General features: G+C 44.0%; 1 protein-coding gene across 4 annotated transcripts in view; it reads left to right on the top strand.

Annotated features, from left to right (window-relative positions):
• Positions 1 to 25,551, top strand: part of LOC137438851 (receptor-type tyrosine-protein phosphatase kappa) — a 493,330-nt gene that overhangs the window by 280,045 nt on the left and 187,734 nt on the right. The window contains exons 15-18 of one of the 4 annotated variants that reach the window (XM_078767331.1): positions 10,336 to 10,477; positions 13,190 to 13,219; positions 21,994 to 22,148; positions 24,127 to 24,183. In XM_078767331.1, the coding sequence (XP_078623457.1) occupies positions 10,336 to 10,477; positions 13,190 to 13,219; positions 21,994 to 22,148; positions 24,127 to 24,183 (384 nt within the window). The remainder of the gene's footprint in view (positions 1 to 10,335; positions 10,478 to 13,189; positions 13,220 to 21,993; positions 22,149 to 24,126; positions 24,184 to 25,551) is intronic. The other 3 variants (XM_078767333.1, XM_078767332.1, XM_078767334.1) reach the window with 3 other exon arrangements.

Below are 25,551 nucleotides of genomic sequence, written 5' to 3' on the forward strand. Positions count from 1 at the left end.
ATATGGTAGATGAAAGGGATGCAAGAATGCACCTTGTAGAGACATTGCCAAGAATAACAGAATTCAGTTTGAGATATTTTTCGTTTTCGCAGGATAACAATGAAAACGAGTGGAAAACATTTGAGGTTTAATTTGCTTCTTTGATGTTCAACTTTGAATATGTTTTTAATGTGTTTATCTCTCTTTTTTTACTCCTATTTCCCATTTATTCACTCTTCTTATTCTCTCTTTTCCATCCTTTTGTCCTTCTTTCTTTATTTTTTGTTCTTCTTTACCCATCTTTCCGGTCTCTTTCTTTGTGTGTGCTTACTGCCCCCCTTGCTCTCATCTTTACCATCCAATGCTTTTGAACCTCTTTGACCAGGGCTGAACCTGCTCTCCAACCTGTTGCCAACCCTTGGTAGTAGGGGAGCAGCAGGCAGTCACCGTACAGGTCAGACTTCTCGTTCTTCCCTTCGATCTCCATTCACATCTCTGTGCATTCCTTGCATTACATTCTTCACTTGCTGAGCTTTACGCACACTTGAAATTATATGCGGAGAATTTTGTCTTAAATATTCCATTTCACACCTCCACTAATGCTGAACCTTTTGCCCATTGCATTTCATCACATAGCAGCTTCCTGTGAGTCATTCACTTCACTCAATTTCCATGAAGCATTGAATATTTCCAATTTCACATCCATTTCATGGTAATTTCTTGAGACATATGTGAACCAAATAAAATTTACAAGTCCGCCGATGTTTGCGTGGACACAGTAAGTGTGTTTATATTATTATTTGCTTATGCATTTCTTTCCCACATTCAACAGATGTGGTTAATTGCTTTCGCTTTTCAACTGCACCTGTTGCAGCTTCACGTTCATCTATTGAAATTGTTTTTCAAGCTAAGGGTCCCAATCAGTGGGACTGTGCTCCCCCAATTAAGGGTCCAAACCATTAATATAGCTTCTCTAGCTTATCGACCAAACCACTGATATTGTCTTTCCAGCTCAGGATCCAAACCATTGATGCTTCTCCAGCTCAAGGTCCAAACCATTGCTATTTCCTCTCCAGGTTTTCGTCCAAACCACTGATATTGTCTATCCAGCTCAAGCTCTAAACCATTGATATTGCTTCTCCAGCTTATGGTCCAAACCATTGATGCTTCTACAGCTCAAGCTCTAAACCATTGATATTGTCTTTCCAACTCAGGGTCCAAACAATTGATGCTTCTCCAGTTTATGGTCCAAACCATTGATGCTTCTCCAGCTCATGGTCCAAGACATTGATATTGTCTCTCCAGATCATGGTCCAATCCATTGATATTGTCTCTCAAGTTCAGGGTCCATATTGTCTCTCCAACTCAGGGTCCAAACCATTCATATTGTCTCTCAAGCTCAGGGTCCAAACCATTGATGTTGCTTCTCAAGCCAAGGGTCCAAACTATTAATGCTTCTCCAACTCGACCCCTTTGATATCACCTCTCTGGCTGAGGGTCCAAACCATTGATACAGTCTCTCCAGCTCAGCGTCGAAACTACTGATGCTTCTTCAGCTCATGGTCTAAACCAATGTTGTCGCACCTGTTTCAGCTTGACGTTAAACTATTAAAATTGTTTCTCAAGCTAAGGGTCCCAAACAGTGGGACTGTGCTCCCCCAATTAAGGGTCCAAACCATTGATATTGCTTCTCCAGCTCAAGCTCCAAACCATTGATATTGCTTCTCCAGCTCAAGCTCCAAACTATTGGTATTGCTTCTTCAGCTAATATCCAAACCATTGATATTCTCACAACAGCTCATTTTCCAAACCATTGACATTGATTCTCTAGTTCAAGCTCTAAACCATTGATATTGATTCTCCAGCTCAATCTCTAAACCATTAATATTGCTTTTCTGACTCAAGTTCCAAAGCATTGTTATTGTTTCTCTTGCTCATGGTCCAAACCATTGATATTGCTTCTCTGGCTCAAGCTCCAAACCACTCATATTGATTCTCTAGCCCAAGCTCTAAACCATTGATATTGCTTTTCTGACTCAAGTTCCAAAGCATTGTTATTGTTTCTCTTGCTCATGGTCAAAACCATTGATATTGCTTCTCTGGCTCAAGCTCCAAACCACTCATATTGATTCTCTAGCCCAAGCTCTAAACCATTGATATCACTTTTCTGGCTCAAGTTCCAAACCATTATTATTGTTTCTCTAGCTCAGGGTCCAAACCATTGACATTGATTCTCTAGTTCAAGCTGTAAACCATTGATATTGATTCTCCAGCTCAATCTCTAAACCATTGATATCACTTTTCTGGCTCAAGTTCCAAACCATTATTATTGTTTCTCTAGCTCAGGGTCCAAACCATTGTTATTGTTTCTCTAGCTCAAGTTCCAAACCATTGTTATTGTTTCTCTTGCTCATGGTCAAAACCATTGATATTGCTTTTCTGACTCAAGTTCCAAACCATTGTTATTGTTTCTCTTGCTCATGGTCAAAACCATTGATATTGCTTCTCTGGCTCAAGCTCCAAACCACTCATATTGATTCTCTAGCCCAAGCTCTAAACCATTGATATCACTTTTCTGGCTCAAGTTCCAAACCATTATTATTGTTTCTCTAGCTCAGGGTCCAAACCATTGACATTGATTCTCTAGTTCAAGCTGTAAACCATTGATATTGATTCTCCAGCTCAATCTCTAAATCATTGATATCACTTTTCTGGCTCAAGTTCCAAACCATTATTATTGTTTCTCTAGCTCAGGGTCCAAACCATTGTTATTGCTTCTCTAGCTCAGGGTCCAAACCATTGTTATTGTTTCTCTAGCTCAAGTTCCAAATCATTGTTATTGCTCTTCTGGCTCAAGTGCCAAACCATTGTTATTGCTTTTCTGGCTCAAGCTCCAAACCACTGATATTGATTCTCAAGCTCTAAACCATTAATATTGCTTTTCTGGCTCAAGTTCCAAAGCATTGTTATTGTTTCTCTTGCTCATGGTCCAAACCATTGTTATTGTTTCTCTGGCTCAAGCTCTAAACCATTGATATTGATTCTCTAGCCCAAGCTCTAAACCATTGATATTGCTTTTCTGACTCAAGTTCCAAAGCATTGTTATTGTTTCTCTTGCTCATGGTCCAAACCATTGATATTGCTTCTCTGGCTCAAGCTCCAAACCACTGATATTGCTTCTCTAGCCCAAGCTCTAAACCATTGATATCACTTTTCTGGCTCAAGTTCCAAACCATTATTATTGTTTCTCTAGCTCAGGGTCCAAACCATTGTTATTGTTTCTCTAGCTCAGGGTCCAAACCATTGTTATTGTTTCTCTAGCTCAAGTTCCAAACCATTGTTATTGTTTCTCTTGCTCAGGGTCCAAACCATTGTTATTGTTTCTCTAGCTCAGGGTCCAAACCATTGTTATTGCTTTTCTGGCTCAAGTGCCAAACCATTGTTATTGCTTTTCTGGCTCAAGCTCCAAACCACTGATATTGATTCTCAAGCTCTAAACCATTAATATTGCTTTTCTGGCTCAAGCTCCAAACCACTGATATTGATTCTCAAGCTCTAAACCATTAATATTGCTTTTCTGGCTCAAGTTCCAAACCATTGTTATTGTTTCTCTAGCTCAGGGTCCAAACCATTGTTATTGCTTTTCTGGCTCAAGCTCCAAACCACTGATATTGATTCTCTAGCTCAAGCTCTAAACCATTGTTATTACTTCTCTGGCTCACGCTCCAAACCACTGATATTGATTCTCAAGCTCAGGGTCCAAACGATTGTTATTGCTCCTTTGGCTCAAGCTCCAAAGCATTGATATTGGCTCTTCAGCTCAAAGTCTCAGCCATTGATATTGCTTATCTAGCCAAGGGACCAAACCAATTCATATATCTCTGATTTTTTGCTGAGTCCCACTCGTCATTCAACAATGGCGGCTGCACATACTGTTAGAGGATGGAGGGCTTGTCCAAAAAAACAGATAGAATTTCAGCACGCTTTGTGCCAGAAGGTTATGATTGATGGCGCTGGTTGCCAAAGGACATGATGGTCGTATATTTTTTTCCCTCCAAGCTTCTTCCCTTTTTACTGCATTGATTCGATTTGCCTTTCCTTCAAATGAAACATTTCAATCCTGTTTTCAGCTCATGAAGTGGAATAAGGTCTTGTTGATCCCTTCAGGATACTTGTCATCCCTTTTGGGTAATTAACTCCAAGAACACGGTATTTTCATTGTGGTTGTCAACAACTCTTTTGTTTGTCGGAAAATTGTGGCATCGCTTTTTTTTTCACGCAGGTACATGACCACTAACAACACGGTTCGGCATGCATTGGATCTACGAATGAGGTCCTTTCTCTCGAGCTAGAAGCTCACCTCTTTTTGGTGTTTCTTGTTCTGCTTTGGTTTTAGTAGGGAAGGCAAATTCATTATCACACATTCTTTGGAAACCAGTTTACGACATATTATCAGTTTTTAAACCACCATTAACATTCCTTGTTGGGCATGGTACCGAACAGGCCAAAAGAGTGAATTTATCAAAGCTGAGACTGATATCAACACGTCATCGCTTCATCTTTTATGAGGATCGAAGGGCGCAGAGGTAGCACATTGACTTACCCTTAAGCTATCTCGTCTGGGTTTGCTCCGCGCCTCAACTATAAACCTGAATTGGAGTTTCTCGAGCAGGGCATTCCATCGCAAAGTGTCATCCCTCTGATGGACGGTGAGCCTGCTGTCCTATCCGCCAGCATTAGTTGATGCACGTTGCAGATCATGAATATGGTGTCCTATCGTGAAGAGTAGGTGAGTTATCGCTGGCATCCTGAACAAATCACAGATCCCTGCCCTGACCTGTACGAGGGGCAATGTATCAGCCTCGATGCCACACTCACAGAAATGATGTAGCCAAAGGAGTCGTGCTGCCAATAATTAGTGCTGAGTGTTATCAAGAGGTACCTTTGATCGAAGTAATCAAGAGAATTTTCACACATTGTGTTTACTATGTATCAAAATGAAAGAAGGTATCTCACGACTTTTTATATATTGTCGTGGTTCTGGCGTTTAAAATCTCTACCAGGAAACATATTAGCCGAGCAAGCTTTAACTCCGGGGCGACGATCAAATGCGAACTTTATACACGCGTGGGAAGAAAGGGAAAGAAAGCGATGCAGGGTCTTACCTGTGGTCCGCCGGCAGTTCCCGAACCTGCAGAAAATAAACTCAAACAAAAACCTTATTTAAAATGAACAAAAATAGAGGCTTATTAAAACGGAATAAAAAAAAAATGCGGAATGCCAGTTTAAAACGAAAAACAAGGTAACAAGAAAAACGCGACGAAAAATAAAGTTCCTATATGGAGCACTCCCAGAATAGACACCATACACAGACAGAGGGGAATTAAAGAACTGGAAAATAATAGTGTAATTATGGCACTTAGCTCAATTCGCTCGGTGCGTCATCAGCAATTGTCAGGCCCCGATCGCGCAGTCTGGACGCGGCTTCTGCCTTGGCGGGAACAAGGCCTCTGCACCCTTGTTCACTAAGCCTTCTGCTCGCGGCGAACGAGCGTGCAGCCCGCTCCCCAGCCGGGCCTGTCCTCACAAACTCCGCTCGGACAACACGGCTCTGTGCTCTGCAGCTCCGCCTCTTTACGACCACCAGTAAGGTCTTAGAAACACGACCGCTGCGATGAAGCCGAATGAAAGGAATGTCCACGCACAGCCCTCTTCCACCAAAGTCCGGAACCAAGAGGAGAGAGTCAAGGGCAGAGGAAGGCATGAGGGGCAAAAGACAAAAATGTCGGTCTCTATCTTCTTTTATTGATCGTATCGTGACGTCATCTGTGCCTCTCTACCAATGCTCGCAGGCCACCACTATATTGTCCAGCTCTCCACCAATCCACACGCAGTCCGCCTCTGACGTCATCGGTCGTACTTTGCCAATCAGCATGTCCCTTCTTACCCCTGCCTTCCTGTTGGTCAACTCCCGACCAATCACTGTCCTTCTGGGCATGTCTTCGGCCTTCTCGACCTTCGTGGTGATGTCGATTGTGGTGTCCTATCGGCAGTGCTCAGAACTGGCTTCCTGTTGGTTTTTATTGTTTAGTGCAATTTAATGGGCACTTCCTGCGCTAGTGTCTATGGTGCGGTGCCAAAAGCGACAAAGGATAAATCACCAAGGGTATGACGTACAAGGTAGTAGTTAACATAATCCCTACAACTAGTTAGCATGCTCCATTCCTCATAATAGGGACAAATATACAACTTAATCTGACATCCGGGCTAAAAAGTACTTATTACATCAAGGTTCTTCTTCTTCATGACAATCGGAGCAGGCTACCTATATAAATCTACCTGGTCTAAAGTCATCACTACCCCACCGACATAACAATATATTTGCCTCATCAACATGAATTATCACTATATGTATCAACAACGTTAAAACTGCTTGAGATGTGTTTACACATTTGTCTGGTGAATGTAGACGTGTGAAAATGTTGGTAACATATATTATAATTCCTCTCAATCAGGAATCATGACCAGAGCCTTTTCACAATACTGAATGGGTTTTTTGGAGCAGCTCTATACCCATCCGATGTCTGATCAAGCATCCATGTGACCTATCCAAACTACCAGACCACCAGACAACTACAAGAGTAAGATGTGCTGAAGAATCCCAAGCGACGCAGCGATGTTCTTGAAAACCAATTAAACAAAGTTTCGGAAGCACAGGCTAACACATTTCGCAGATAATTAATGGAGATGTCATGGAGAATGAATGAAGATGTCATGGAGAATAAAGATGACACAGATGAGGGAGGCCTAACTCTAGGCAATCTCATTTTGGCGGTCAAAAGTAAAACCACTCCTGATTCTGAATGTCCATCATCACGGATGATCCTTGTACACACCTAAATGGAATACTATCCCACCCCGTGCCATGCAGACATCCCTCCTGGTGTGACCAAGTGCTTAGACGATGAACTTCCTGAGCTCTTTTCTCTTTTTGACAAAAGCTCGAGTCGGTTTTGCTTTTTCATTTTCCGCACTATGGTTTTCACAATCTTTGGTGATTATGGATTGTCCCAACTGCGAATAGTTCTCTGATGAATCGGGAAGCGTATGTACCACTTAATCACGTGGCGCCACTGTCATTGTTTTCCTGTGAAAGCGTATTTGATCAATTAATTTTTCATCCTCGTTATAAATGTGAGCACCGTGCATAGTTTGTAACTAACCTGGGCCGATTCTGATGTTTGAGGGCAGAACAAAATATTTTGCAGGAGACGAAGGTCTATTTCTCTCATTCAGAGATGATGACTTTTGTACAGCACAGGTAGAAATTTCTAGTCTATCGAGCTACCTGTTGTGTTGCCGACGCCATGCAAGCACAGTAACAAATATTTGAATGCAGATGGGACACAATAGCCTGCAAAAACGAGTATTTGGCTTATTTTTGTATAGGGCGTGCTATGTGTTTATTTTATGGCTTTACTTGAGGAGCAACACTTGTGTCCTCTGAAGGTGGACGTAAGATGTGTTGTCGCCCCTCCCTGTCTGTCTGTCTGTCTGTCTGTTTCTTTGTCTGTGAGCAGGATATCTCAAAAGGTTGTGGATGGATTCGGATGAAATTTGGTGGGCACTTTGGGTTTGTGACAACGATGAAATTAGTCGATTTTGATGAACATCTGGATCCGGATACGATAATTTTTACAATTCTTAAAGTGATTCTTCACCATTGAGTGATGGATCTAAAACCGATATACAACAACAACAGGCATTTTAAGGCCATTTTCCCTGCGAGAGCAGGGGTTAGCCTTGTGGGCCCCATGACAATCGTCTCCATTTTTCCCTATTTTCAACATCTCCCCTTCTTAACCCCCTTGCCCGCATTTCTTCTTCCACCACCTTTAGCCAAGTCTTTCTCGGTCTTCCCCGTCCTCTACTTCCTTCTACATGCATTTCCATCACTCTTCTCAACCAGTCATTCATCCTTCCTCAACACATGACGAAACAATCTCAACCTGTTTCTCTTCACAGCATCCATCACAGGCTCTATTCCCATCATCTTTCACAAATCATCATTTGTCTTCCTCTCTCTCAACGATACTCCGCACATCCACCGAACCATTCGCATTTCCGCCCTTTCCAGCCTTCATTGCTGCTCTACGTTCATTACCCATGTCTTGCTCCCATAAATCATAACACTTCTCACACATGCAGCATACACCTTTCCCTTCAGCTTCAACGACACTCCCCTCCGCGTCAGCACGCCACTCAGTTCCCGAAACTTCTTGCATGCACATCTCACTCCAGCAACCGTCGCCGAGTCTGATCCACCTTCTCCATTCAGCACGTCTCCTAGGTAGCAAAATGTTTTCACACCTTCCAGCTTCATGCCATCTCCAAGATCCAACTCAACATTTCTTCCATCTGCAGCTCCCTCTGTGCACACCTTGCACTTGAATGTAGCTGCCACACTGGTTAATGACCCTATCAGACCACTAAATTTTTGATGAACCCACTCAGCGCACATTGTACATTGAATGGAGTTCACTCCAACACCCTTCCTGCACACAGCACACGGCCACTTCCCTGTTCTTTCCACCTCACCACATGCTTTACCACTTGCCATCACCTTTGTCTTTCCGATATTCACCTTCGGACCTTTTACCTCCATACATTTCTTCCACTTGTTCATCTTCTCCTTCAGTCCATCCATACTTTCCCCAATCAACACCAGATCATCTGCATACAACAACTCCCACGGTAAATCCTCCTTTAGGTTCCGAGCCAGCACCTCCATCACAGCTACAAATAGTAGTGGACTTAGTACAGACCCCTGATGCACTCCTACCTTCACCTCAAACTCACCACTGTTCCCGTCCTTCGTCCTTACAGCTGCGTGCGCTCTCTCGTACATTGCCATCACTACTCTGATCAACCATTCCACCACTCCTAACTTCCTCAATGCCCATGTCACCATCGAATGCTTTCTCCAGATCAATAAACCCAAGAAACAACTTCTTCCTCTTCTCCATGTACTTCTACTGCAACTGCCTTACAAAAAAGGCACGTCTGTCGTTCCTCTTCCTGGCATTAATCCAAACTTCATTTCGTCGATCTTCACTTTCATCCTTATCCTCCTCTCCAAACACCCTTTCCAATACATTCATTCCATGCTCTAATAACTTTATCACTCTATACGAGCCACAGTCCAGAGGGTCACCTTTCCCCTTGTATGGAGGGACGAGGGATCTAAAACTGATATATAGCAAGATATCTCAAAATGTTATGAACGGTTTTGGATGAAACTTGGTATACTGGTTTGGTGTTTGAAAAGGATGAATCTATTCGATTTTGGTGAAGATCTGAATCCGGATCTGAGAAAAAAATTAATTAAGTGGGTTTTCACCATTGAGAGATGGGACAAAAAGCGACATATAGCATGATATTTCAAAACGTTTTGGACGAGTTATGATAAAACTTGGTGGATTAGTTGGTTAGGTAACAAGAACAAGCAGATTAGATTTTGGTTCAGGTCCGGATTCAGATCCGGCCTATCAGTGGGATACTAAATGTAAACTGTTCAGCCTGGCAGAGGTATGCGCTTTCCCAGAAGCTGTTCTAGTTTCCCATACTTTGAGGCTCGACAACTGTGCAGTCTGTAAATTGGAACGTCTGTAAAATATATTCCACTTTCTGCAATTCGGTGAGTTTGTAGCGGGAGGGCATTCCCCAAAGTTGTCTTCACTGAACAATCTGATATAAAGTTTTTGTGTGCAACAAAGTACCATGCTAGCCGTCAAAGTGTCCTCCTCCTCCTTCACTTTCGAAATGTACAAGTCTTGTAAATAAGGTTCCGCCGAGGGAGCTCTCAAACCACACAGACTCGAGCAATGTGTCAGACTGTTGGAGTTATTGCAGCTTTTAAAAAGTTAGAAACAATGTTATATTAACATAATCACATTATGCTGCAGCACAGAATTTTCACTGTACCGCACCTGGCATTTAAAATTAGCTTTTGGAATTGGCAGGTGCACGTCCCTCATGATGATCCACAATAGATGTGGATTCACAACGGTCGCATCACTTTTCGATCATTTATGATAATTCGGAGAAATTGTTGTATCCACTTCATTATCAACGGATCGGCATTATTTGAAGGTAAACCACCGAAGGTTCATCTTTGACTCAATAAGCAGGAGGCTCAAAATCCCCAAAATTGAAATAATAAATTTAATTGTTTTTGCTGAGAACCGGCTGTCTTCATTCTTCATCCACACCTCATAGCATTATTTTGTCCTCCTCTGTGTGCTCCTCCAAAGTCCATATTCCTTTTGCTAATCACCCACTTTTACCCTGTCCTAGGAATCGTGGAGTCGACACTTTCACCGGAGCCTGCAGATCCGCAAAGCCGTGCGGAGCACACACCTCGAGTTGTGGGCATCGTTGCAGGCACCCTGTTGTTGGTGGTGATCCTGCTTGCTGTCGCCCTCTTCTTGAAACGCCGGTATTTACTCTTCTCTCTTGACCGCACATACCCTTCTGTTTCCTCCACGTCCTCCATGTACCTGCTAACGCTGGTGCTGATGCTGCCGCCCCTTAACTTACTTAACTCAAATGCTGCTGGGTGTGCTGTGTGCGGATCTTCGCTCTCACTGGTGGTTGATACTGGGTGTGCTGTCTGCTTGGACCAATTGGTATATTCTGGTTCCAAATGCCAAATCCATTGTTGTGCTTGGACGGCCAGGAATGGATTTTCAAAACATTGTGTGCAGGAGTTTTTAATTAATTTTATTTTCTCCAATAGTTTATCACATTGTTGGTGCTTTTCATTTCATTTCACTGAATTACTCATCGGCATTTTGAGCAATTTTAATATTGATCGTAGCATCCACAGTTTTGGAATCTGGATATGTGTCCAACTAACACTACATTTGGTCCATTTTATTTTGTTTTATCGTCCTTCATGACTCCAGAGATTGTCCTTTTGTGCTTTTCCCTCTTGGCCTCTCAAGACGTTGGCACCTTGCCACCCCACATGACGTCCGATACCTACCTACCCTTGAACTTTTCTCTTCCTCAGTCTGATTTCTTCACTCACTGTGATGTTATATGCATCTGAAGTCCATTGTCTGCCTGTTTCCGGATTAGCGATCCTCCACTGCATCATCCATCTCTTCCATGAGCCTGAGCCTCTGTATGAAAAAAATATAATAAATAGTGTGAGCTTTCGTATTATTCCATCACAACGTTTGTCTCGACTGCAATTCAATCTTCTATTCATTCAATTAATTTGCCGGAATACCTTTGTTGAGCCGCAAGAGAAACCAACATCTGACTGATATGGGCTCCAGGCAGCACCAACTTCCTAAATGGAATATTGAAACTGTTGATTCCCAGATGGACACAGAACCTGCTTCTGAGCAACCACCACAAAGTTCGATAAAACGTCGGATGAAATCAACAGGACGTTGATTGAGGGATGCTAATCACAATTTGAATCAAGGAGCTGATGTTTCAGGCATTAACCCTTCGTCGTAGCAGAAGAGGACACCGGAAATAGTTTTCAGGAGGAAGATTACTTCTTCATCCCATAAGACGTCCAGCCGAAGAAGCCGCGAGTATCATCTAGCGTGTTGGCGGAATGGATGTGCGGCTTTGTGACCATGATGTCAGGGAGGGCAGGACGAACCCTGTGACCGATACGCTTAGGAAAGGGGTCATCTCTTTACGATGTTTGCTTAACGGTGCGAGGTGAGGGGGAAGAGTCATCAATGGGTCAGGTCACGCGTGGTGCATTGAGGTGTGGGTGGTCGTACATTAACCACTTGTTCTCTATACCTCACTGTCCTGGCAGGTTTTAGGTTCACTTTGATTGATGCCGGCAGGTGAGAGGATGCGAATTGCCCATAATTCATCTTCATCTGCAGGGATTGTAATTACCTCTTAGTGCCGGGAGGCTGATCATGTGAGAGGTTTTGTGCCTGCTCGGAACGAAACCACTCTACTTGTTGTGCTCGCGCGGTTCGGTCGAGCACACCTGATTCCCCGCTGATACCTGCCTTCAATATGACGCTTCTCTTTGAAGTGCTAGACACAGCAAGTCGCGGTCTCATGGCAACCCGGGGGCTTGCTGGACGTTGGTGCTCATCACCTTCAGTGAAGTCGTGATGAAAAACACGAGTGTGACGTCCATCATGCCAAACTTATCACAACTGTTTTGTGACGTCTCTGCGAACCTATTTGTATTCGTCATGGGATCGAGGAGTGCGTGATTTGTTAAAATCTTCTTCTTGGTTGTGGTTCCAAAAAGAACTCGACGGATTTGTGCTCGCTCCAACCACGTGTTCGAGATAAGGTTTGCTTGCTTGGGTGAGGGTCTTTTAGGCCATCTACACATTAAGAATGCTTGGTGGTGGTTTATGGTGGTGCTGCCGTAAGGGTTGTTCTGAAATTTCAGAATGCTGTTACCGAGGAAAAGGAGTCGATTTTTGCGTTTACTGCGTGTAGATGGCGATCCCTACTGCTGCTTAACCCCGCTCGCTTTAACGAACGCGGTAACACCTGGTGATGAGTATTATTCTCCGCTTTCCTTGTCGGTGCGATGCACCTGCTGTGGGGCAAGCCTTTGTTCTGGGAAGCTACTATGGCAATTGGGAATCCATATTGTGCTTCCTCGCTGGTTTTGTGTACGCCACGTGAGCTCGCACGTGTTTGTTACATCGTCTAGCATTTGAGCTCGTTATCATATTTCTCGGCAAACACATCCAGGTCCCTTTGTTGGCTTTCTGCCCACCTTGTGTAATTGCCTTGTTCTTGTTCCCTGCTAAGGAAGCCTTTGTCTCCAAGCATTCCCCCATGGTGTAGCACGCCGAGGTTAACGTGGACCATTGCTTGATGCTCTAATTGGAGCATCCGTTGTGTGTTTCCACTACTTGGATCCATGAAATGTGCAGAGGCCCATTTGTCTGGTCGTAGGTTTTTTGCGCTTTTGCCTTTGGAGCTACGCGGAAACAGCAGATATTTTTCATGAATAATCCAAAATGTGAATTTTATTTTTCATTTTGCAACTTGGTGGAAGCAACGTTTATACTATTTGGATGAGTTTGTGTTTTTGAAGAGGATTTAACATTGTGCTGTGCTTAGCTCCACATGTGGTCCATCTGCTTGTTGATTACCCTGTCTCTCCTGTCCATTCCCTCCCGCTTCCATTCTCAAGAAGGAGCATCCACTCGTATTCTCATTACTTGTAAGTACGGCATTACCTCTAACCCATCCCTCCTCTGAACCCCACCTCTCACCCTTCACTATATGGCAGTACCTCCAAACCCACCCCACCCCACCCCAGCCACCCCTCTCTGTGTGACAGTACCTCAAACCCCTCTCCACCCCCACCTCCCTCTGTATGACAGTACCTCCAACCCCTCCCCACCTCCCTCTGTATGACAGTACCTCCAACCCCTCCCCACCTCCCTCTGTATGACAGTACCCCTAACCCCTCCCCACCTCCCTCTGTATGACAGTACCTCAACTCCCTCCCCACCCCCCTCTGTACGACAGTATCTCCAACCCCTCTCCACCCCCACATCTCACTGTATGACAGTACCTGCAACCCCACCCCACCCCAGCGACCCCTCTCTGTGTGACAGTACTCCTAACCCCTCCACACCCCTATCCATATGACAGTACCTCCAACCCCTCCCCACCCCCCACTGTATGACAGTATCTCCAACCCCTCTCCACCCCCCTCTGTATGACAGCATCTCCAACCCCTCCCCACCCCCTCTGTATGACAGTACCTCCAACCCCTCTCCACCCCCCTCTGTATGACAGCATCTCCAACCCCTCCCCACCCCCTCTGTATGACAGTACCTCCAACCCCTCCCCACCTCCCTCTGTATGACAGTACCTCCAACCCCTCCCCACCTCCCTCTGTATGACAGTACCTCAACTCCCTCCCCACCCCCCTCTGTACGACAGTATCTCCAACCCCTCTCCACCCCCACATCTCACTCTATGACAGTACCCCTAACCCCTCCACACCCCTATCCATATGACAGTACCTCCAACCCCTCCCCACCTCCCTCTGTATGACAGTACCTCAAATCCTTCTCCACCCCTCTCTGTATGACAGTACCCCTAACCCCTCCACACCCCTATCCATATGACAGTACCTCCAACCCCTCCCCTCTCCATACATCCTCTCCACCTCTCACAGTACCTTCAACCCCATCCCATTCCTCACCCGTCTCTGTATGACAGTACCTCCATCCCCTCTCCACCCTTTTATTGTGCACATTAGGGCCTCATAACCAACCCTCTTCCAGCATCACTCTTGGTTGCCTCTCACACTCAGAATGCATTTTTACCCATTTTCCACACATCCTGAACAAATGTAATTCTGCATTTCTCTTCATAACCATCCTGTTTGCGTTCAGCCTTTGCATTCATATTTCTTTCTTTTCTGCAGTTTTGTCTCTTTGTGTTAATATATTGAGGAGTGGTGCATGTGGCGTGAGGTGTGCTGTGATAGGTGTGCAGCGTGAGGAGTGTACAATTTGTTGTGGTTAATGTGGCAGGTTTCGCAATCGGGCCAATGTACCCCAATAGTGCCAGAGTATTGTGTCTAAAGGACCCCATGGGACCAAGTACGCAGAAATGACAAAAGCATGGACCCCTTTTCTCTACCTGGGACCTTTCCATCCCATCAAATTGAAATTACTTTCATGCATCTTCTTGTGGTCTTTTTCCAATAATTCTGCCATTTTTAGAGGAAATTATGGATATTTCATTGAGGGGTCGATTCTCCATTGGAGACGTGGCTTTTGGGAGATGTGGAACCAAACTTGAAACTTGGCGTTCGTTTTTCTCACCTTTTCATGTGTTTTTTGTTGTTGCTGTGCAGATTAAACTTTTCACTTTATCAGTAATCAATCGGACGATAAACTGCAGATCCCTCCATAAGAGACAAAGAGAGAGAGAGACACAGAGCCTGACAGAGCCAGACAGAGAGAACCAGACAGAGAACCAGACAGAGAGACAGGGAGAGAGAGACAGAGAGAGAGAGAGAGAGAGAGACAGACAGAGGGCGGCAGAGAGAGACAGAGGGGGGCAGAGAGAGATAGAGGGGGGCAGAGAGAGACAGAGGGGGGCAGAGAGAGACAGAGGGGGGCAGAGAGAGACAGAGGGGGGCAGAGAGAGACAGAGGGGGGGGCAGAGAGAGACAGAGGGGGGCAGAGAGAGGCAGAGGGGGGCAGAGGGGGCAGAGAGAGACAGAGGGGGGCAGAGAGAGACAGAGGGGGGCAGGGAGAGACAGAGGGGGGGCAGAGAGAGACAGAGGGGGGCAGAGAGAGACAGATGGGGACAGAGGGGGGCGAGAGAGAGACAGAGGGGGACAGAGGGGGGCGAGAGAGAGACAGAGGGGGGCGAGAGAGAGACAGAGGGGGGCGAGAGAGAGACAGAGGGGGGGAGAGAGAGACAGAGGGGGGGAGAGAGAGACAGAGGGGGGGAGAGAGAGACAGAGGGGGGCAGAGAGAGACAGAGGGGGGGGGAGAGAGACAGAGGGGGGCAGAGAGAGACAGAGGGGGGCAGAGAGAGACAGAGGGGGGGCAGACAGAGACAGAGGGGGGCAGAGAGAGACAGAGGGGGGGCAGAGAGACAGAGGGGGGCAGAGAGAGACAGAGGGGGGCAGAGAGACAGAGGGGGGCAGAGAGACAGAGGGGGGCAGAGAGACAGAGGGGGCAAAGAGACAGGGGGGCAGATAGAGACAGAGGGGGGCAGAGAGAGACAGAGGGGGGCAGAGAGACAGAGGGGGGCAGATAGAGACAGAGGGGGGCAGAGAGAGACAGAGGGGGGCAGAGAGAGACAGAGGGGGGCAGAGAGAGACAGAGGGGGGCAGAGAGAGACAGAGGGGGGCAGAGAGAGACAGAGGGGGGCAGAGAGACAGAGGGGGGGCGAGAGAGAGACAGAGGGGGGGAGAGAGAGACAGAGGGGGGGAGAGGGAGAGAGAGACAGAGGGGGGCAGAGAGACAGAGGGGGGCAGAGAGAGACAGAGGGGGGGAGAGGGAGAGAGAGACAGAGGGGGGGAGAGGGAGAGAGAGACAGGGGGGCAGAGAGACAGAGGGGGGGCAGAGAGACAGAGGGGGGCAAAGAGACAGAGGGGGGCAGAGAGACAGAGAGGGGGCAGAGAGAGACAGAGAGGGGGCAGAGAGAGACAGAGGGGGGCAGAGAGAGACAGAGGGGGGGCAGAGAGAGACAGAGGGGGGCAGAGAGAGACAGAGGGGGGCAGAGAGAGACAGAGGGGGGCAGAGAGAGACAGAGGGGGGCAGAGAGAGACAGAGGGGGGCAGAGAGAGACAGAGGGGGGCAGAGAGAGACAGAGGGGGGCAGATAGAGAGACAGAGGGGGGCAGAGAGAGACAGAGGGGGGCAGAGAGAGACAGAGGGGGGCAGAGAGAGACAGAGGGGGGCAGAGAGAGACAGAGGGGGGCAGAGAGAGACAGAGGGGGGCAGATAGAGAGACAGAGGGGGGCGAGAGAGAGACAGAGGGGGGCGAGAGAGAGACAGAGGGGGGCGAGAGAGAAACAGAGGGGGGCGAGAGAGAGACAGAGGGGGGCGCGAGAGAGACAGAGGGGGGCGAGAGAGAGACAGAGGGGGGCGAGAGAGAGACAGAGGGGGGCGCGAGAGAGACAGAGGGGGGCGAGAGAGAGACAGAGGGGGGCGAGAGAGAGACAGAGGGGGGCGAGAGAGAGACAGAGGGGGGCGAGAGAGACAGAGGGGGGCGAGAGAGAGACAGAGGGGGGCGAGAGAGAGACAGAGGGGGGGAGAGAGAGACAGAGGGGGGCAGAGAGAGACAGAGGGGGGCAGAGAGAGACAGAGGGGGGCAGAGAGAGACAGAGGGGGGCAGAGAGAGGCAGAGAGAGACAGAGGGGGGCAGATAGAGACAGAGGGGGGCAGATAGAGACAGAGGGGGGCAGAGAGAGACAGAGGGGGGCAGAGAGAGACAGAGGGGGGCAGAGATAGAGACAGACAGAGAGAGACATAGGGAGACAGAGAGAGACAGAGAGAGACAGAGAGAGACAGAGAGAAATAATGAGATAATTTTAAAGAGGTGAAGCCGCTTCAATATTTGGCTATGTCCGTCCTTCCATCCATCTGTTAAAAATGAAGAAGAACCTTTTTTACCCAGCATGTTTAATTTTAAGGGGTTCTAAAGTGTAATTCTGGAGGGTTCTTAAGGGTAATGCTGGAGGGTTCTAAAGGGTAATTCTGGAGGGTTATAAAGGGTAATTCCAGAGGGTTCTAAAGGTTAATTCATTATAAATGGTTCTAAGGGGGCATTAATTATAATGGGCTATAAAGGGTAATTCTGAAGAGTTATAATGGGTAATTCTGAAGAGTTCTAATGGGTAATTCTGAAGAGTTCTAATGGGTAATTCTGGAGGGTTCTTAAGGGTAATTCTGAAGAGTTCTAATGGGTAATTCTGAAGAGTTCTAATGGGTAATTCTGGAGGGTTCTTAAGGGTAATTCTGAAGAGTTCTAATGGGTAATTCTGAAGAGTTCTAAAGTGTAATTCTGGAGGGTTCTTAAGGGTAATTCCAGAGGGTTCTAAAGGTTAATTCATTATAAATGGTTCTAAGGGGGCATTAATTATAATGGGCTATAAAGGGTAATTCTGAAGAGTTATAATGGGTAATTCTGAAGAGTTCTAATGGGTAATTCTGAAGAGTTCTAATGGGTAATTCTGAAGAGTTCTAATGGGTAATTCTGAAGAGTTATAATGGGTAATTCTGAAGAGTTCTAATGGGTAATTCTGAAGAGTTATAATGGATAATTCTGAAGAGTTATAATGGGTAATTCTGAAGAGTTCTAATGGGTAATTCTGAAGAGTTCTAATGGGTAATTCTGAAGAGTTATAATGGGTAATTCTGAAGAGTTATAATGGGTAATTCTGAAGTTATAATGGGTAATTCTGAAGAGTTATAATGGGTAATTCTGAAGAGTTGTAATGGATAATTCTGAAGAGTTATAATGGGTAATTCTGAAGAGTTCTAATGGGTAATTCTGAAGAGTTCTAATGGGTAATTCTGAAGAGTTCTAATGGGTAATTCTGAAGAGTTCTAATGGGTAATTCTGAAGAGTTATAATGGATAATTCTGAAGAGTTATAATGGGTAATTCTGAAGAGTTATAATGGGTAATTCTGAAGAGTTCTAATGGGTAATTCTGAAGAGTTCTAATGGGTAATTCTGAAGAGTTCTAATGGGTAATTCTGAAGAGTTCTAATGGGTAATTCTGAAGAGTTATAATGGATAATTCTGAAGAGTTATAATGGGTAATTCTGAAGAGTTATAATGGGTAATTCTGAAGAGTTCTAATGGGTAATTCTGAAGAGTTATAATTGGTAATTCTGAAGAGTTCTAATGGGTAATTCCGAAGAATTCTAATGGGTAATTCTGAAGAGTTCTAATGGGTAATTCTGAAGAGTTCTAATGGGTAATTCTGAAGAGTTCTAATGGGTAATTCTGAAGAGTTCTAATGGGTAATTCTGAAGAGTTATAATGGATAATTCTGAAGAGTTATAATGGGTAATTCTGAAGAGTTATAATGGGTAATTCTGAAGAGTTCTAATGGGTAATTCTGAAGAGTTCTAATGGGTAACTCTGAAGAGTTCTAATGGGTAATTCTGAAGAGTTATAATGGGTAATTTTGAAGAGTTCTAATGGGTAATTCTGAAGAGTTCTAATGGGTAATTCTGAAGAGTTCTAATGGGTAATTCTGAAGAGTTCTAATGGGTAATTCTGAAGAGTTATAATGGATAATTCTGAAGAGTTATAATGGGTAATTCTGAAGAGTTATAATGGATAATTCTGAAGAGTTATAATGGGTAATTCTGAAGTTATAATGGGTAATTCTGAAGAGTTCTGATAGGTTTTGTTGGTTTTGAGGCTTTGCCTGTTTCATATTTAAAATGGCAAATTGAACCGTTTCCTTTGGACACGGGTGTGATTTTTTTTTTTTTTACTGTCTGCCTGGCAGTCCAAAAAAATTGAAAATCATTCTAAACAGGAAGCTCACTGTTGTTAATGACGTCATAAAGGACACAAACAACAGGCGTGGATAACTAATGTAACATGTTAAATAAAGTGGTGTAAAAGACGCTGCATCAATGGCGGTATACTTCGCAAAAAAATTCTGCAACCTTTAAAATCTTATTGTTTTAATTTAATTATTTACTTGACCACTGTGGAACACAAATCTCCTTTTCAGCACTTTCATAAACTTTCCATTCAGAAGAATTTGGACAACATATTACTGCATGTTACATCATCTCGACCAATCAAGTCTGCTGCTCGCAGACCCCGCCAATGTCGTTGTTTGTCAAGACTGCGCGGGGTATGGCCGTCCATGAACTCTGTAGTTTCATTCGTAACCATGTTTTGGCATCCAATCCCTCATTACTATTCTCAAAATGTACCAACTGCCCTTGTGAACCCACTTTTTAATCCCACTTCGCTATTTCTGTGGAGTGTTTGATTTGTGCACGTCAGCCAAACCCGAATTGGTGGGAAAAAAACGAGCTGGATTTTGTATCTAGAGAGACTGAACTAAAGTTCAAGGACGAGGGAAAGGAGAATGTTTGTTTGTGGAATGATAGTTTTAGTTAAATAAGTTATCATTGCCATTGTTTCAACTTTAGAAACACGTTTCTCCTTTGACTCTCATTGCTTTGCTCAGATATGATCCCAATGGCATCTGCTTTGTTCCTTTTTATGCTGGCAGGTTTAAAATGTGCTTGAAGTGAAGTCCCATAAAACAGGATGATATTCCATTTGATTTCGGCTGTTTGTGAAATGGGATTGCGTTTGAAATCGGCTCGAATGCAACGAAACGAAACGAAACTTATCAACGGAACCACTGAAATACACCTGTCGGACGTTTAGTTTGCTATCGATTATAATCCGCAATAAAACTACTTGTTTGATTGCGTTTTTTGGATTCACCTTAACCGTGGTCTTCTGTGATGTTAGCACAGCAACCGGTTCTGTCACAATACTTGGGACGTTCAAAAAGGTTCTCCGAAGGAGATACTCAAAACGGTCCAAGAAGCAACTATTTTTATTGATTATGTGTGTAAATAGTAATTAATAAATGTGGCAATATAGAAGAAAAGAACCACCTGTAGAGGCCATTTTTCCCCACAGAGCAGGGGTTGACCTTTTTTGCCCATTTTTCCCCGCAGAGCAGGGGTTGGCCTTTTTTGGGCACCATGGTCCCCTTTATTGAAGCAATGTTTTACGGCCGGATGCTCTTCCTGCCACCAACCCTGTTAGTCGCCTCTTGCGACACACAGGGAATTACCAGTGAACTGGTACTGAATTTGCCGACCTCGGAAGGATGACAGGCTGAGTCAACCCCCCTGGCATTAATTCAGCGATCGACCAGGATTCGAACCCAGGATCTTAGGATCCCAAGCCGGCACCCGAACCGCTAAGCAAACACCAGGATACACATTGTTTGTATAACTTGTTGAACACCCATCTTCCACTCTTGCGTATCTCCAGGTAACCACCAGTGAGATTTTCTTTTAAGTCCTGAAATAATGGCAGGATCACACCTTTTTTTTGAAACAGTGAGATGTAGCTACTTCATTACATTTAAAGGAATAATTTGCAAATTACTGATTTCAAATGTTTATCCCATGTGTATCCATTTGACAAAATATGGGGTCAGAGGAAGCCTTTGTTTTCTCATTTGATTCTCTGGTTTTGTTTCCACAATTGTTTCAAGCACAGAATAAGATTCATGAGTTTGGAAAGCATTGATTGTCTTTAACCGATTTTTTTTTTTTTGTATACAAGATCGAGGCTTGTGTAAGTGCTAAAAATAAATAGAGCTAAAAAGAGATTTTGGATAGAATCAATTATTTGATCACTTATTATATTGGTAGATGAGTTGGGTATGTGACAAGAACAAGCAAATCAGATAGATTTTGTTTTGTAACAAGGAGGAATGGTCCTGATGCCGTTCGGGTATATCGGTGGGATAGAAAACATAAACTGTTCAACCTTATGGAGGGAGGTATGCGCTTTACCGAGTGCCATTTGTTTTTTAAAGTAGCTTTTGGATTTGACTCAACTGGATGAAGAGACATTCTATCTCAGTTGAAGCCTGAGGCCTAACTGTAATATTTGAAATAATTTTGGGGGGGGCCGCCCTGTAATTATTTACTTTTACTTTGAATCTTCGGCATCCATGTTTTCCCTGCCCGCTTTAAATGCTGCGAAGAAACCTTGGTTAGTAAGACACGGCTGTGAGAAATGCATCTTGAGCACTGTTTGGCAGCCTGGAATGCAGGCCCGGAACGCCAAGCCTTGTAAAACATGACCGACCTTGGTGTTTTTGTGGCCTGAGCAGACGATGGTATTTTGTTTTGTGTCCGACAGTCAAGGTAATCCATCTTTAGCTTGTTGTCCACTGTGCAGAAACTCCAAACTGCAGATCCCCCCTTTTCGTGAAACCGCCTCGTAAGTCATGCGCTTGTGCGCAGATCAGTTGAAGGCATGCTGTGCATGAGCTTCTTCAAACATTCCTAACTTATCCAGAATTTTCACAGCAGGATGTGATAAGGTTTTTGTTTTGGGAGAGATGTCTTCATTATTTATGTTGCTGAAATCATATTCCTAGTTCTGTGTTTCATGTTTGTACATGATCTTGTTGAAAAAAGGAAATGGCCCCAGTAGATTGTTGACATTCCTTTGCTTGTTGAGGGCCCCCATGTTCAAAATCCTCAAATTAAATTTTCGTTTTGTTATGTGTTATGCAAGAGCAAGAAAAGCGTAATTATTTTATTGGCGACACCATAATTGTTCCCCAAATGGAAAAAGTGACTTTCCTACGGGAGAAATGCCTGTTCTGCATTACATTGTTCTCCACTACATTGTTCTCCACTACATTGTTCTCCACTACATTGTTCTCCACTACATTGTTCTCCACTACATTGTTCTCCACGTGTGTCCTTTCAGGAAACTTGCCAAGAAGCGAAATGACGCATCGGCCGGCGGCCGGCAAGAGATGGCTTTGATGGGGAACGCCGTAAACAAGCGCTATGCCGATCACAGCTCAATCCTTCCAGAGGAGCCCTTCTCATTCCTCAATCCTCACAATGCCAGCAGCCTCTGTAAGTTTCACCACACTTCAAGCATCAGAACCTCATTACTCCTTTTGGGCTGAGGATCAAACCTGGTGCTCTTTCCTCCCATGATGATACAAGACCAGTGGGCTGCTCTTTTCTTTTCCTAACGTGTAGAATACTCTCAGTATTTCGACTCTGGCATATTGGAGAAAAAGGCCTCACACGAAGGGCCATTTCTCAGCTGAGAGGGGCAAGGCTGGGGTCAGGCCTTCCTAGTTGCTCACTGGCAGATTTACTGGTCTCTTTTGATTTACTTTGCCCATTGTGACTCAAAACATCTGCCAGCTCTCGATTGTGAAACCTTGTTTTGAGACTTGCCATCCTAAACACTTCACAAGGACATTCAATTTCCTTCTGACAGCAACCTGTAAGATCTTGTCCTTTACCTTTTTTTAGTACTACTTAGGTATTTTATTATTACCTGCAAAATCGAAGAGTTTTCAAGTATATTGCTTAGTCTTGTGCCCTTGCCCTTCTGTCTGTGTTTGTCTGTTTGTGTGTTTGTCTATCAATCACCTACAGGTCACAATTTTAAGTCGATCTTCACGAAACTTCACCAGATGGTTGAGTTGGTCATAAGGAAGAAGCCTATTGATTTTGAGATCAAAGGTCATCTTGAGGTCAAATTTCTAAAATTGTCATTTTTCATCCGATTGACTTGAGAATTGAACATTTGCATATTGAGTCAATAAATTGGGAAAATAACTATTTTTGAGGTCAAAAGGTCAACTCAAGCTCAAAAACTCAAGCAACTCAAAAGGTCAACTCAAGCTCAAACTTCCAAAATCATCAATTTTGATCTGAAAAATTGTCAATTTTCATCCGATTGACTCGAAAATTTAACAGCAATCGCATAATGCCTCACTGAATTGGGAAACCAACTACGTTTGATGTCAAAAGGTCAAAGGTCAACTCAAGGTCATACTTCTAAAATCAATATTGATCTGAAAAATCATCACTTTTTATCCTATTAACTTGAAAATTAAACAGCAATTGCATAGTGCATTACTGAATTGGGAAACCAACTATTTAAGGTCAATAGGTCAAAGGTCAACTCAAGGTCAAACTTCTAAAATCATCAATATTGATCTGAAAAATCATCACTTTTTATCCTATTAACTTGAAAATTAAACAGCAATTGCATAGTGCATCACTGAATTGGGAAACCAACTATTTAATGTCAAAAGGTCAAAGGTCAACTCAAGGTCAAACTTCTAAAATCATCAATTTTGATCTGAAAAGTCATCACTTTTCGTCGATTGACCCGAGCTTGGATTAGGATCGTCGATTTTAATTTTAACTAAATGGACAATTTGATGTCATCCGATTTGACATTCATTCTGGCTTGTTCAAATAGTTTACATAACACACGTGGCAGAACTTAACTCTAAATTTGCCCCAATCTGTTCAAACCAGTCGATATCAAGATGGTGAAAGGTGGTCATTTAAATAACCTGGATACCTGGATATTATAATCGATAGATGCATGTATGAAGGAAAGAATAATTGGATAAAAATGTGTGGTCGTGAGATCTGCTGACGAGGATGCTCAGGGAGTGGAAGTTGAGGACCTACCTTGTCTGTGAAAAAGAACAATCCGTTAGGAAAGGTGAACTGACGACGATGTAGAGTGTGGAGGTGAGAATGAAACATGGAATTTTCCAATTTTACGATGAGAGTTGTATATTTGCCAGTGGGTGACTGGTCTATAGAATGCGTAATTTGTGATGAAGTGGAGATTGGTGAGGGAATTACAGATTAGTGAGTCATGTTCTGATTTATCGAGGGAGGTAATGATTGGTGATTCATGCACTGATTTATCGAGGGAAGTGATGATTGGTGAAGGAATGGGCATTCGGTGAGTCATGTGCTGATTACTAAGGGAAGTGGTGATTGGTGAGAAATGAAGTGGGTTGCCGTAAAAAGGACAGAACTCTTGCCGACTCCACTGCTTTCGTTACAGCCCACACGCCTCCACAGGCCACCGACAACCAAACGAACCACAAGAAGAGTGTTGCAGGTAAATGTGCCTTTTTCTGGTGGTTTGGTGGTGATCTCTTGATGGCACTCATGATGTGCACATGTGCCACCCAACTCATCCACCACTTGTACCACCCAACTCAACATTTGTATCACTTCTTCCACTCATGACGTTTTCAATTTTCTTTTTATGCCTCCGCCCACAAAGTCGCCGGAGGCATTGTGTTTTCGGGTTGTCCATCCGTCTGTCCGTCCGTCCGTCCGTACGGGATAAACCTCGTTTTTCTCAGCAACCATATGCCCGATTGAGACGAAACTTTCAGGGTAGGAGTGACACCCATGCAGAATGTTTTTTTTAATGCTAATTGTGACGTCATAGGTCACATGATATGGCCGCCATTTTGGATTAAAAACAAACAATGACTTTTTTTTTTCTCGGAAACAGCTGAATGGAAAAATTTGAAACTTGGCACATTGTCAAGTACTCCCAATGGGGTACAAAAGCTTGATAATGATGACATCATAGGTGATGTGGTATACCAGCCAAAAATGTTTTTATCGAATTCCTTATCCTAAAAATCTGAAATTGCATGCACATGATCTATGACCCATTTGCATTGAAATATTAAATTTATGGCATCATAGGTCACATGATTTGGCAGCCATATTGGATTGAAGGAAAATATTAAATAATTATATCTCTGAAACCGCTCACCCTATTGATGTGAAATTTTACAAATATCATCTAACAGCACTGTTGCATATAGTTGTGAAAATGATGATGTCATAGGTCACGTGGTTTGGCAGCCATCTTGGATAGAAAAACGAACCTCATCCGATCAACACGAAACTTCACAAACGTGATCCCTTACCCATACATATGCAGAGTGATGCAATCTACCCGTTGTGGGACTATGCCGAGGCATATTGGCGACACAGTCCCATTGTTCTAGTTTTTTTTATTCATCTATTTATTTGCTTGTTCCATTTCATGCCATATCGAGAGAAAATGTTTCTGTTCAAACAGGCCGTGTGAAGTGTCCATGTGTAAAGCGAGGTATTCCGTACGCAAGGCAATCACATTTATCACAAATCATTGATAATGATATTGGATGTTTGGATGTTTTGATCATTTGTCCATCCATGTTCTTTACGATTCATCCACCTGATGATTGTGACGATATCATAAATATGCCACATGAACCTTCTTCCTCATTTGGATCGTTAACGAAGTGAATTGAAAAGGTCATCAATCCCCCATTAGAATAAACCATGTTCATCATCAATACCTCCATCCCTGTTTGTCTGTCTGTGAGTAGAATATCTCAGTTAAGGCCAGATTCAGACGAAATTTGGTGGAAATGTTGGGTGCGTGACAAGGACGAAATGATTAGATTTTGATGAAGAT

This window comes from Myxine glutinosa, chromosome 13 (genome assembly GCF_964187855.1).
Source record: "Myxine glutinosa chromosome 13, kmMyxGlut1.1, whole genome shotgun sequence".
NCBI lineage: Eukaryota > Metazoa > Chordata > Myxini > Myxiniformes > Myxinidae > Myxine > Myxine glutinosa.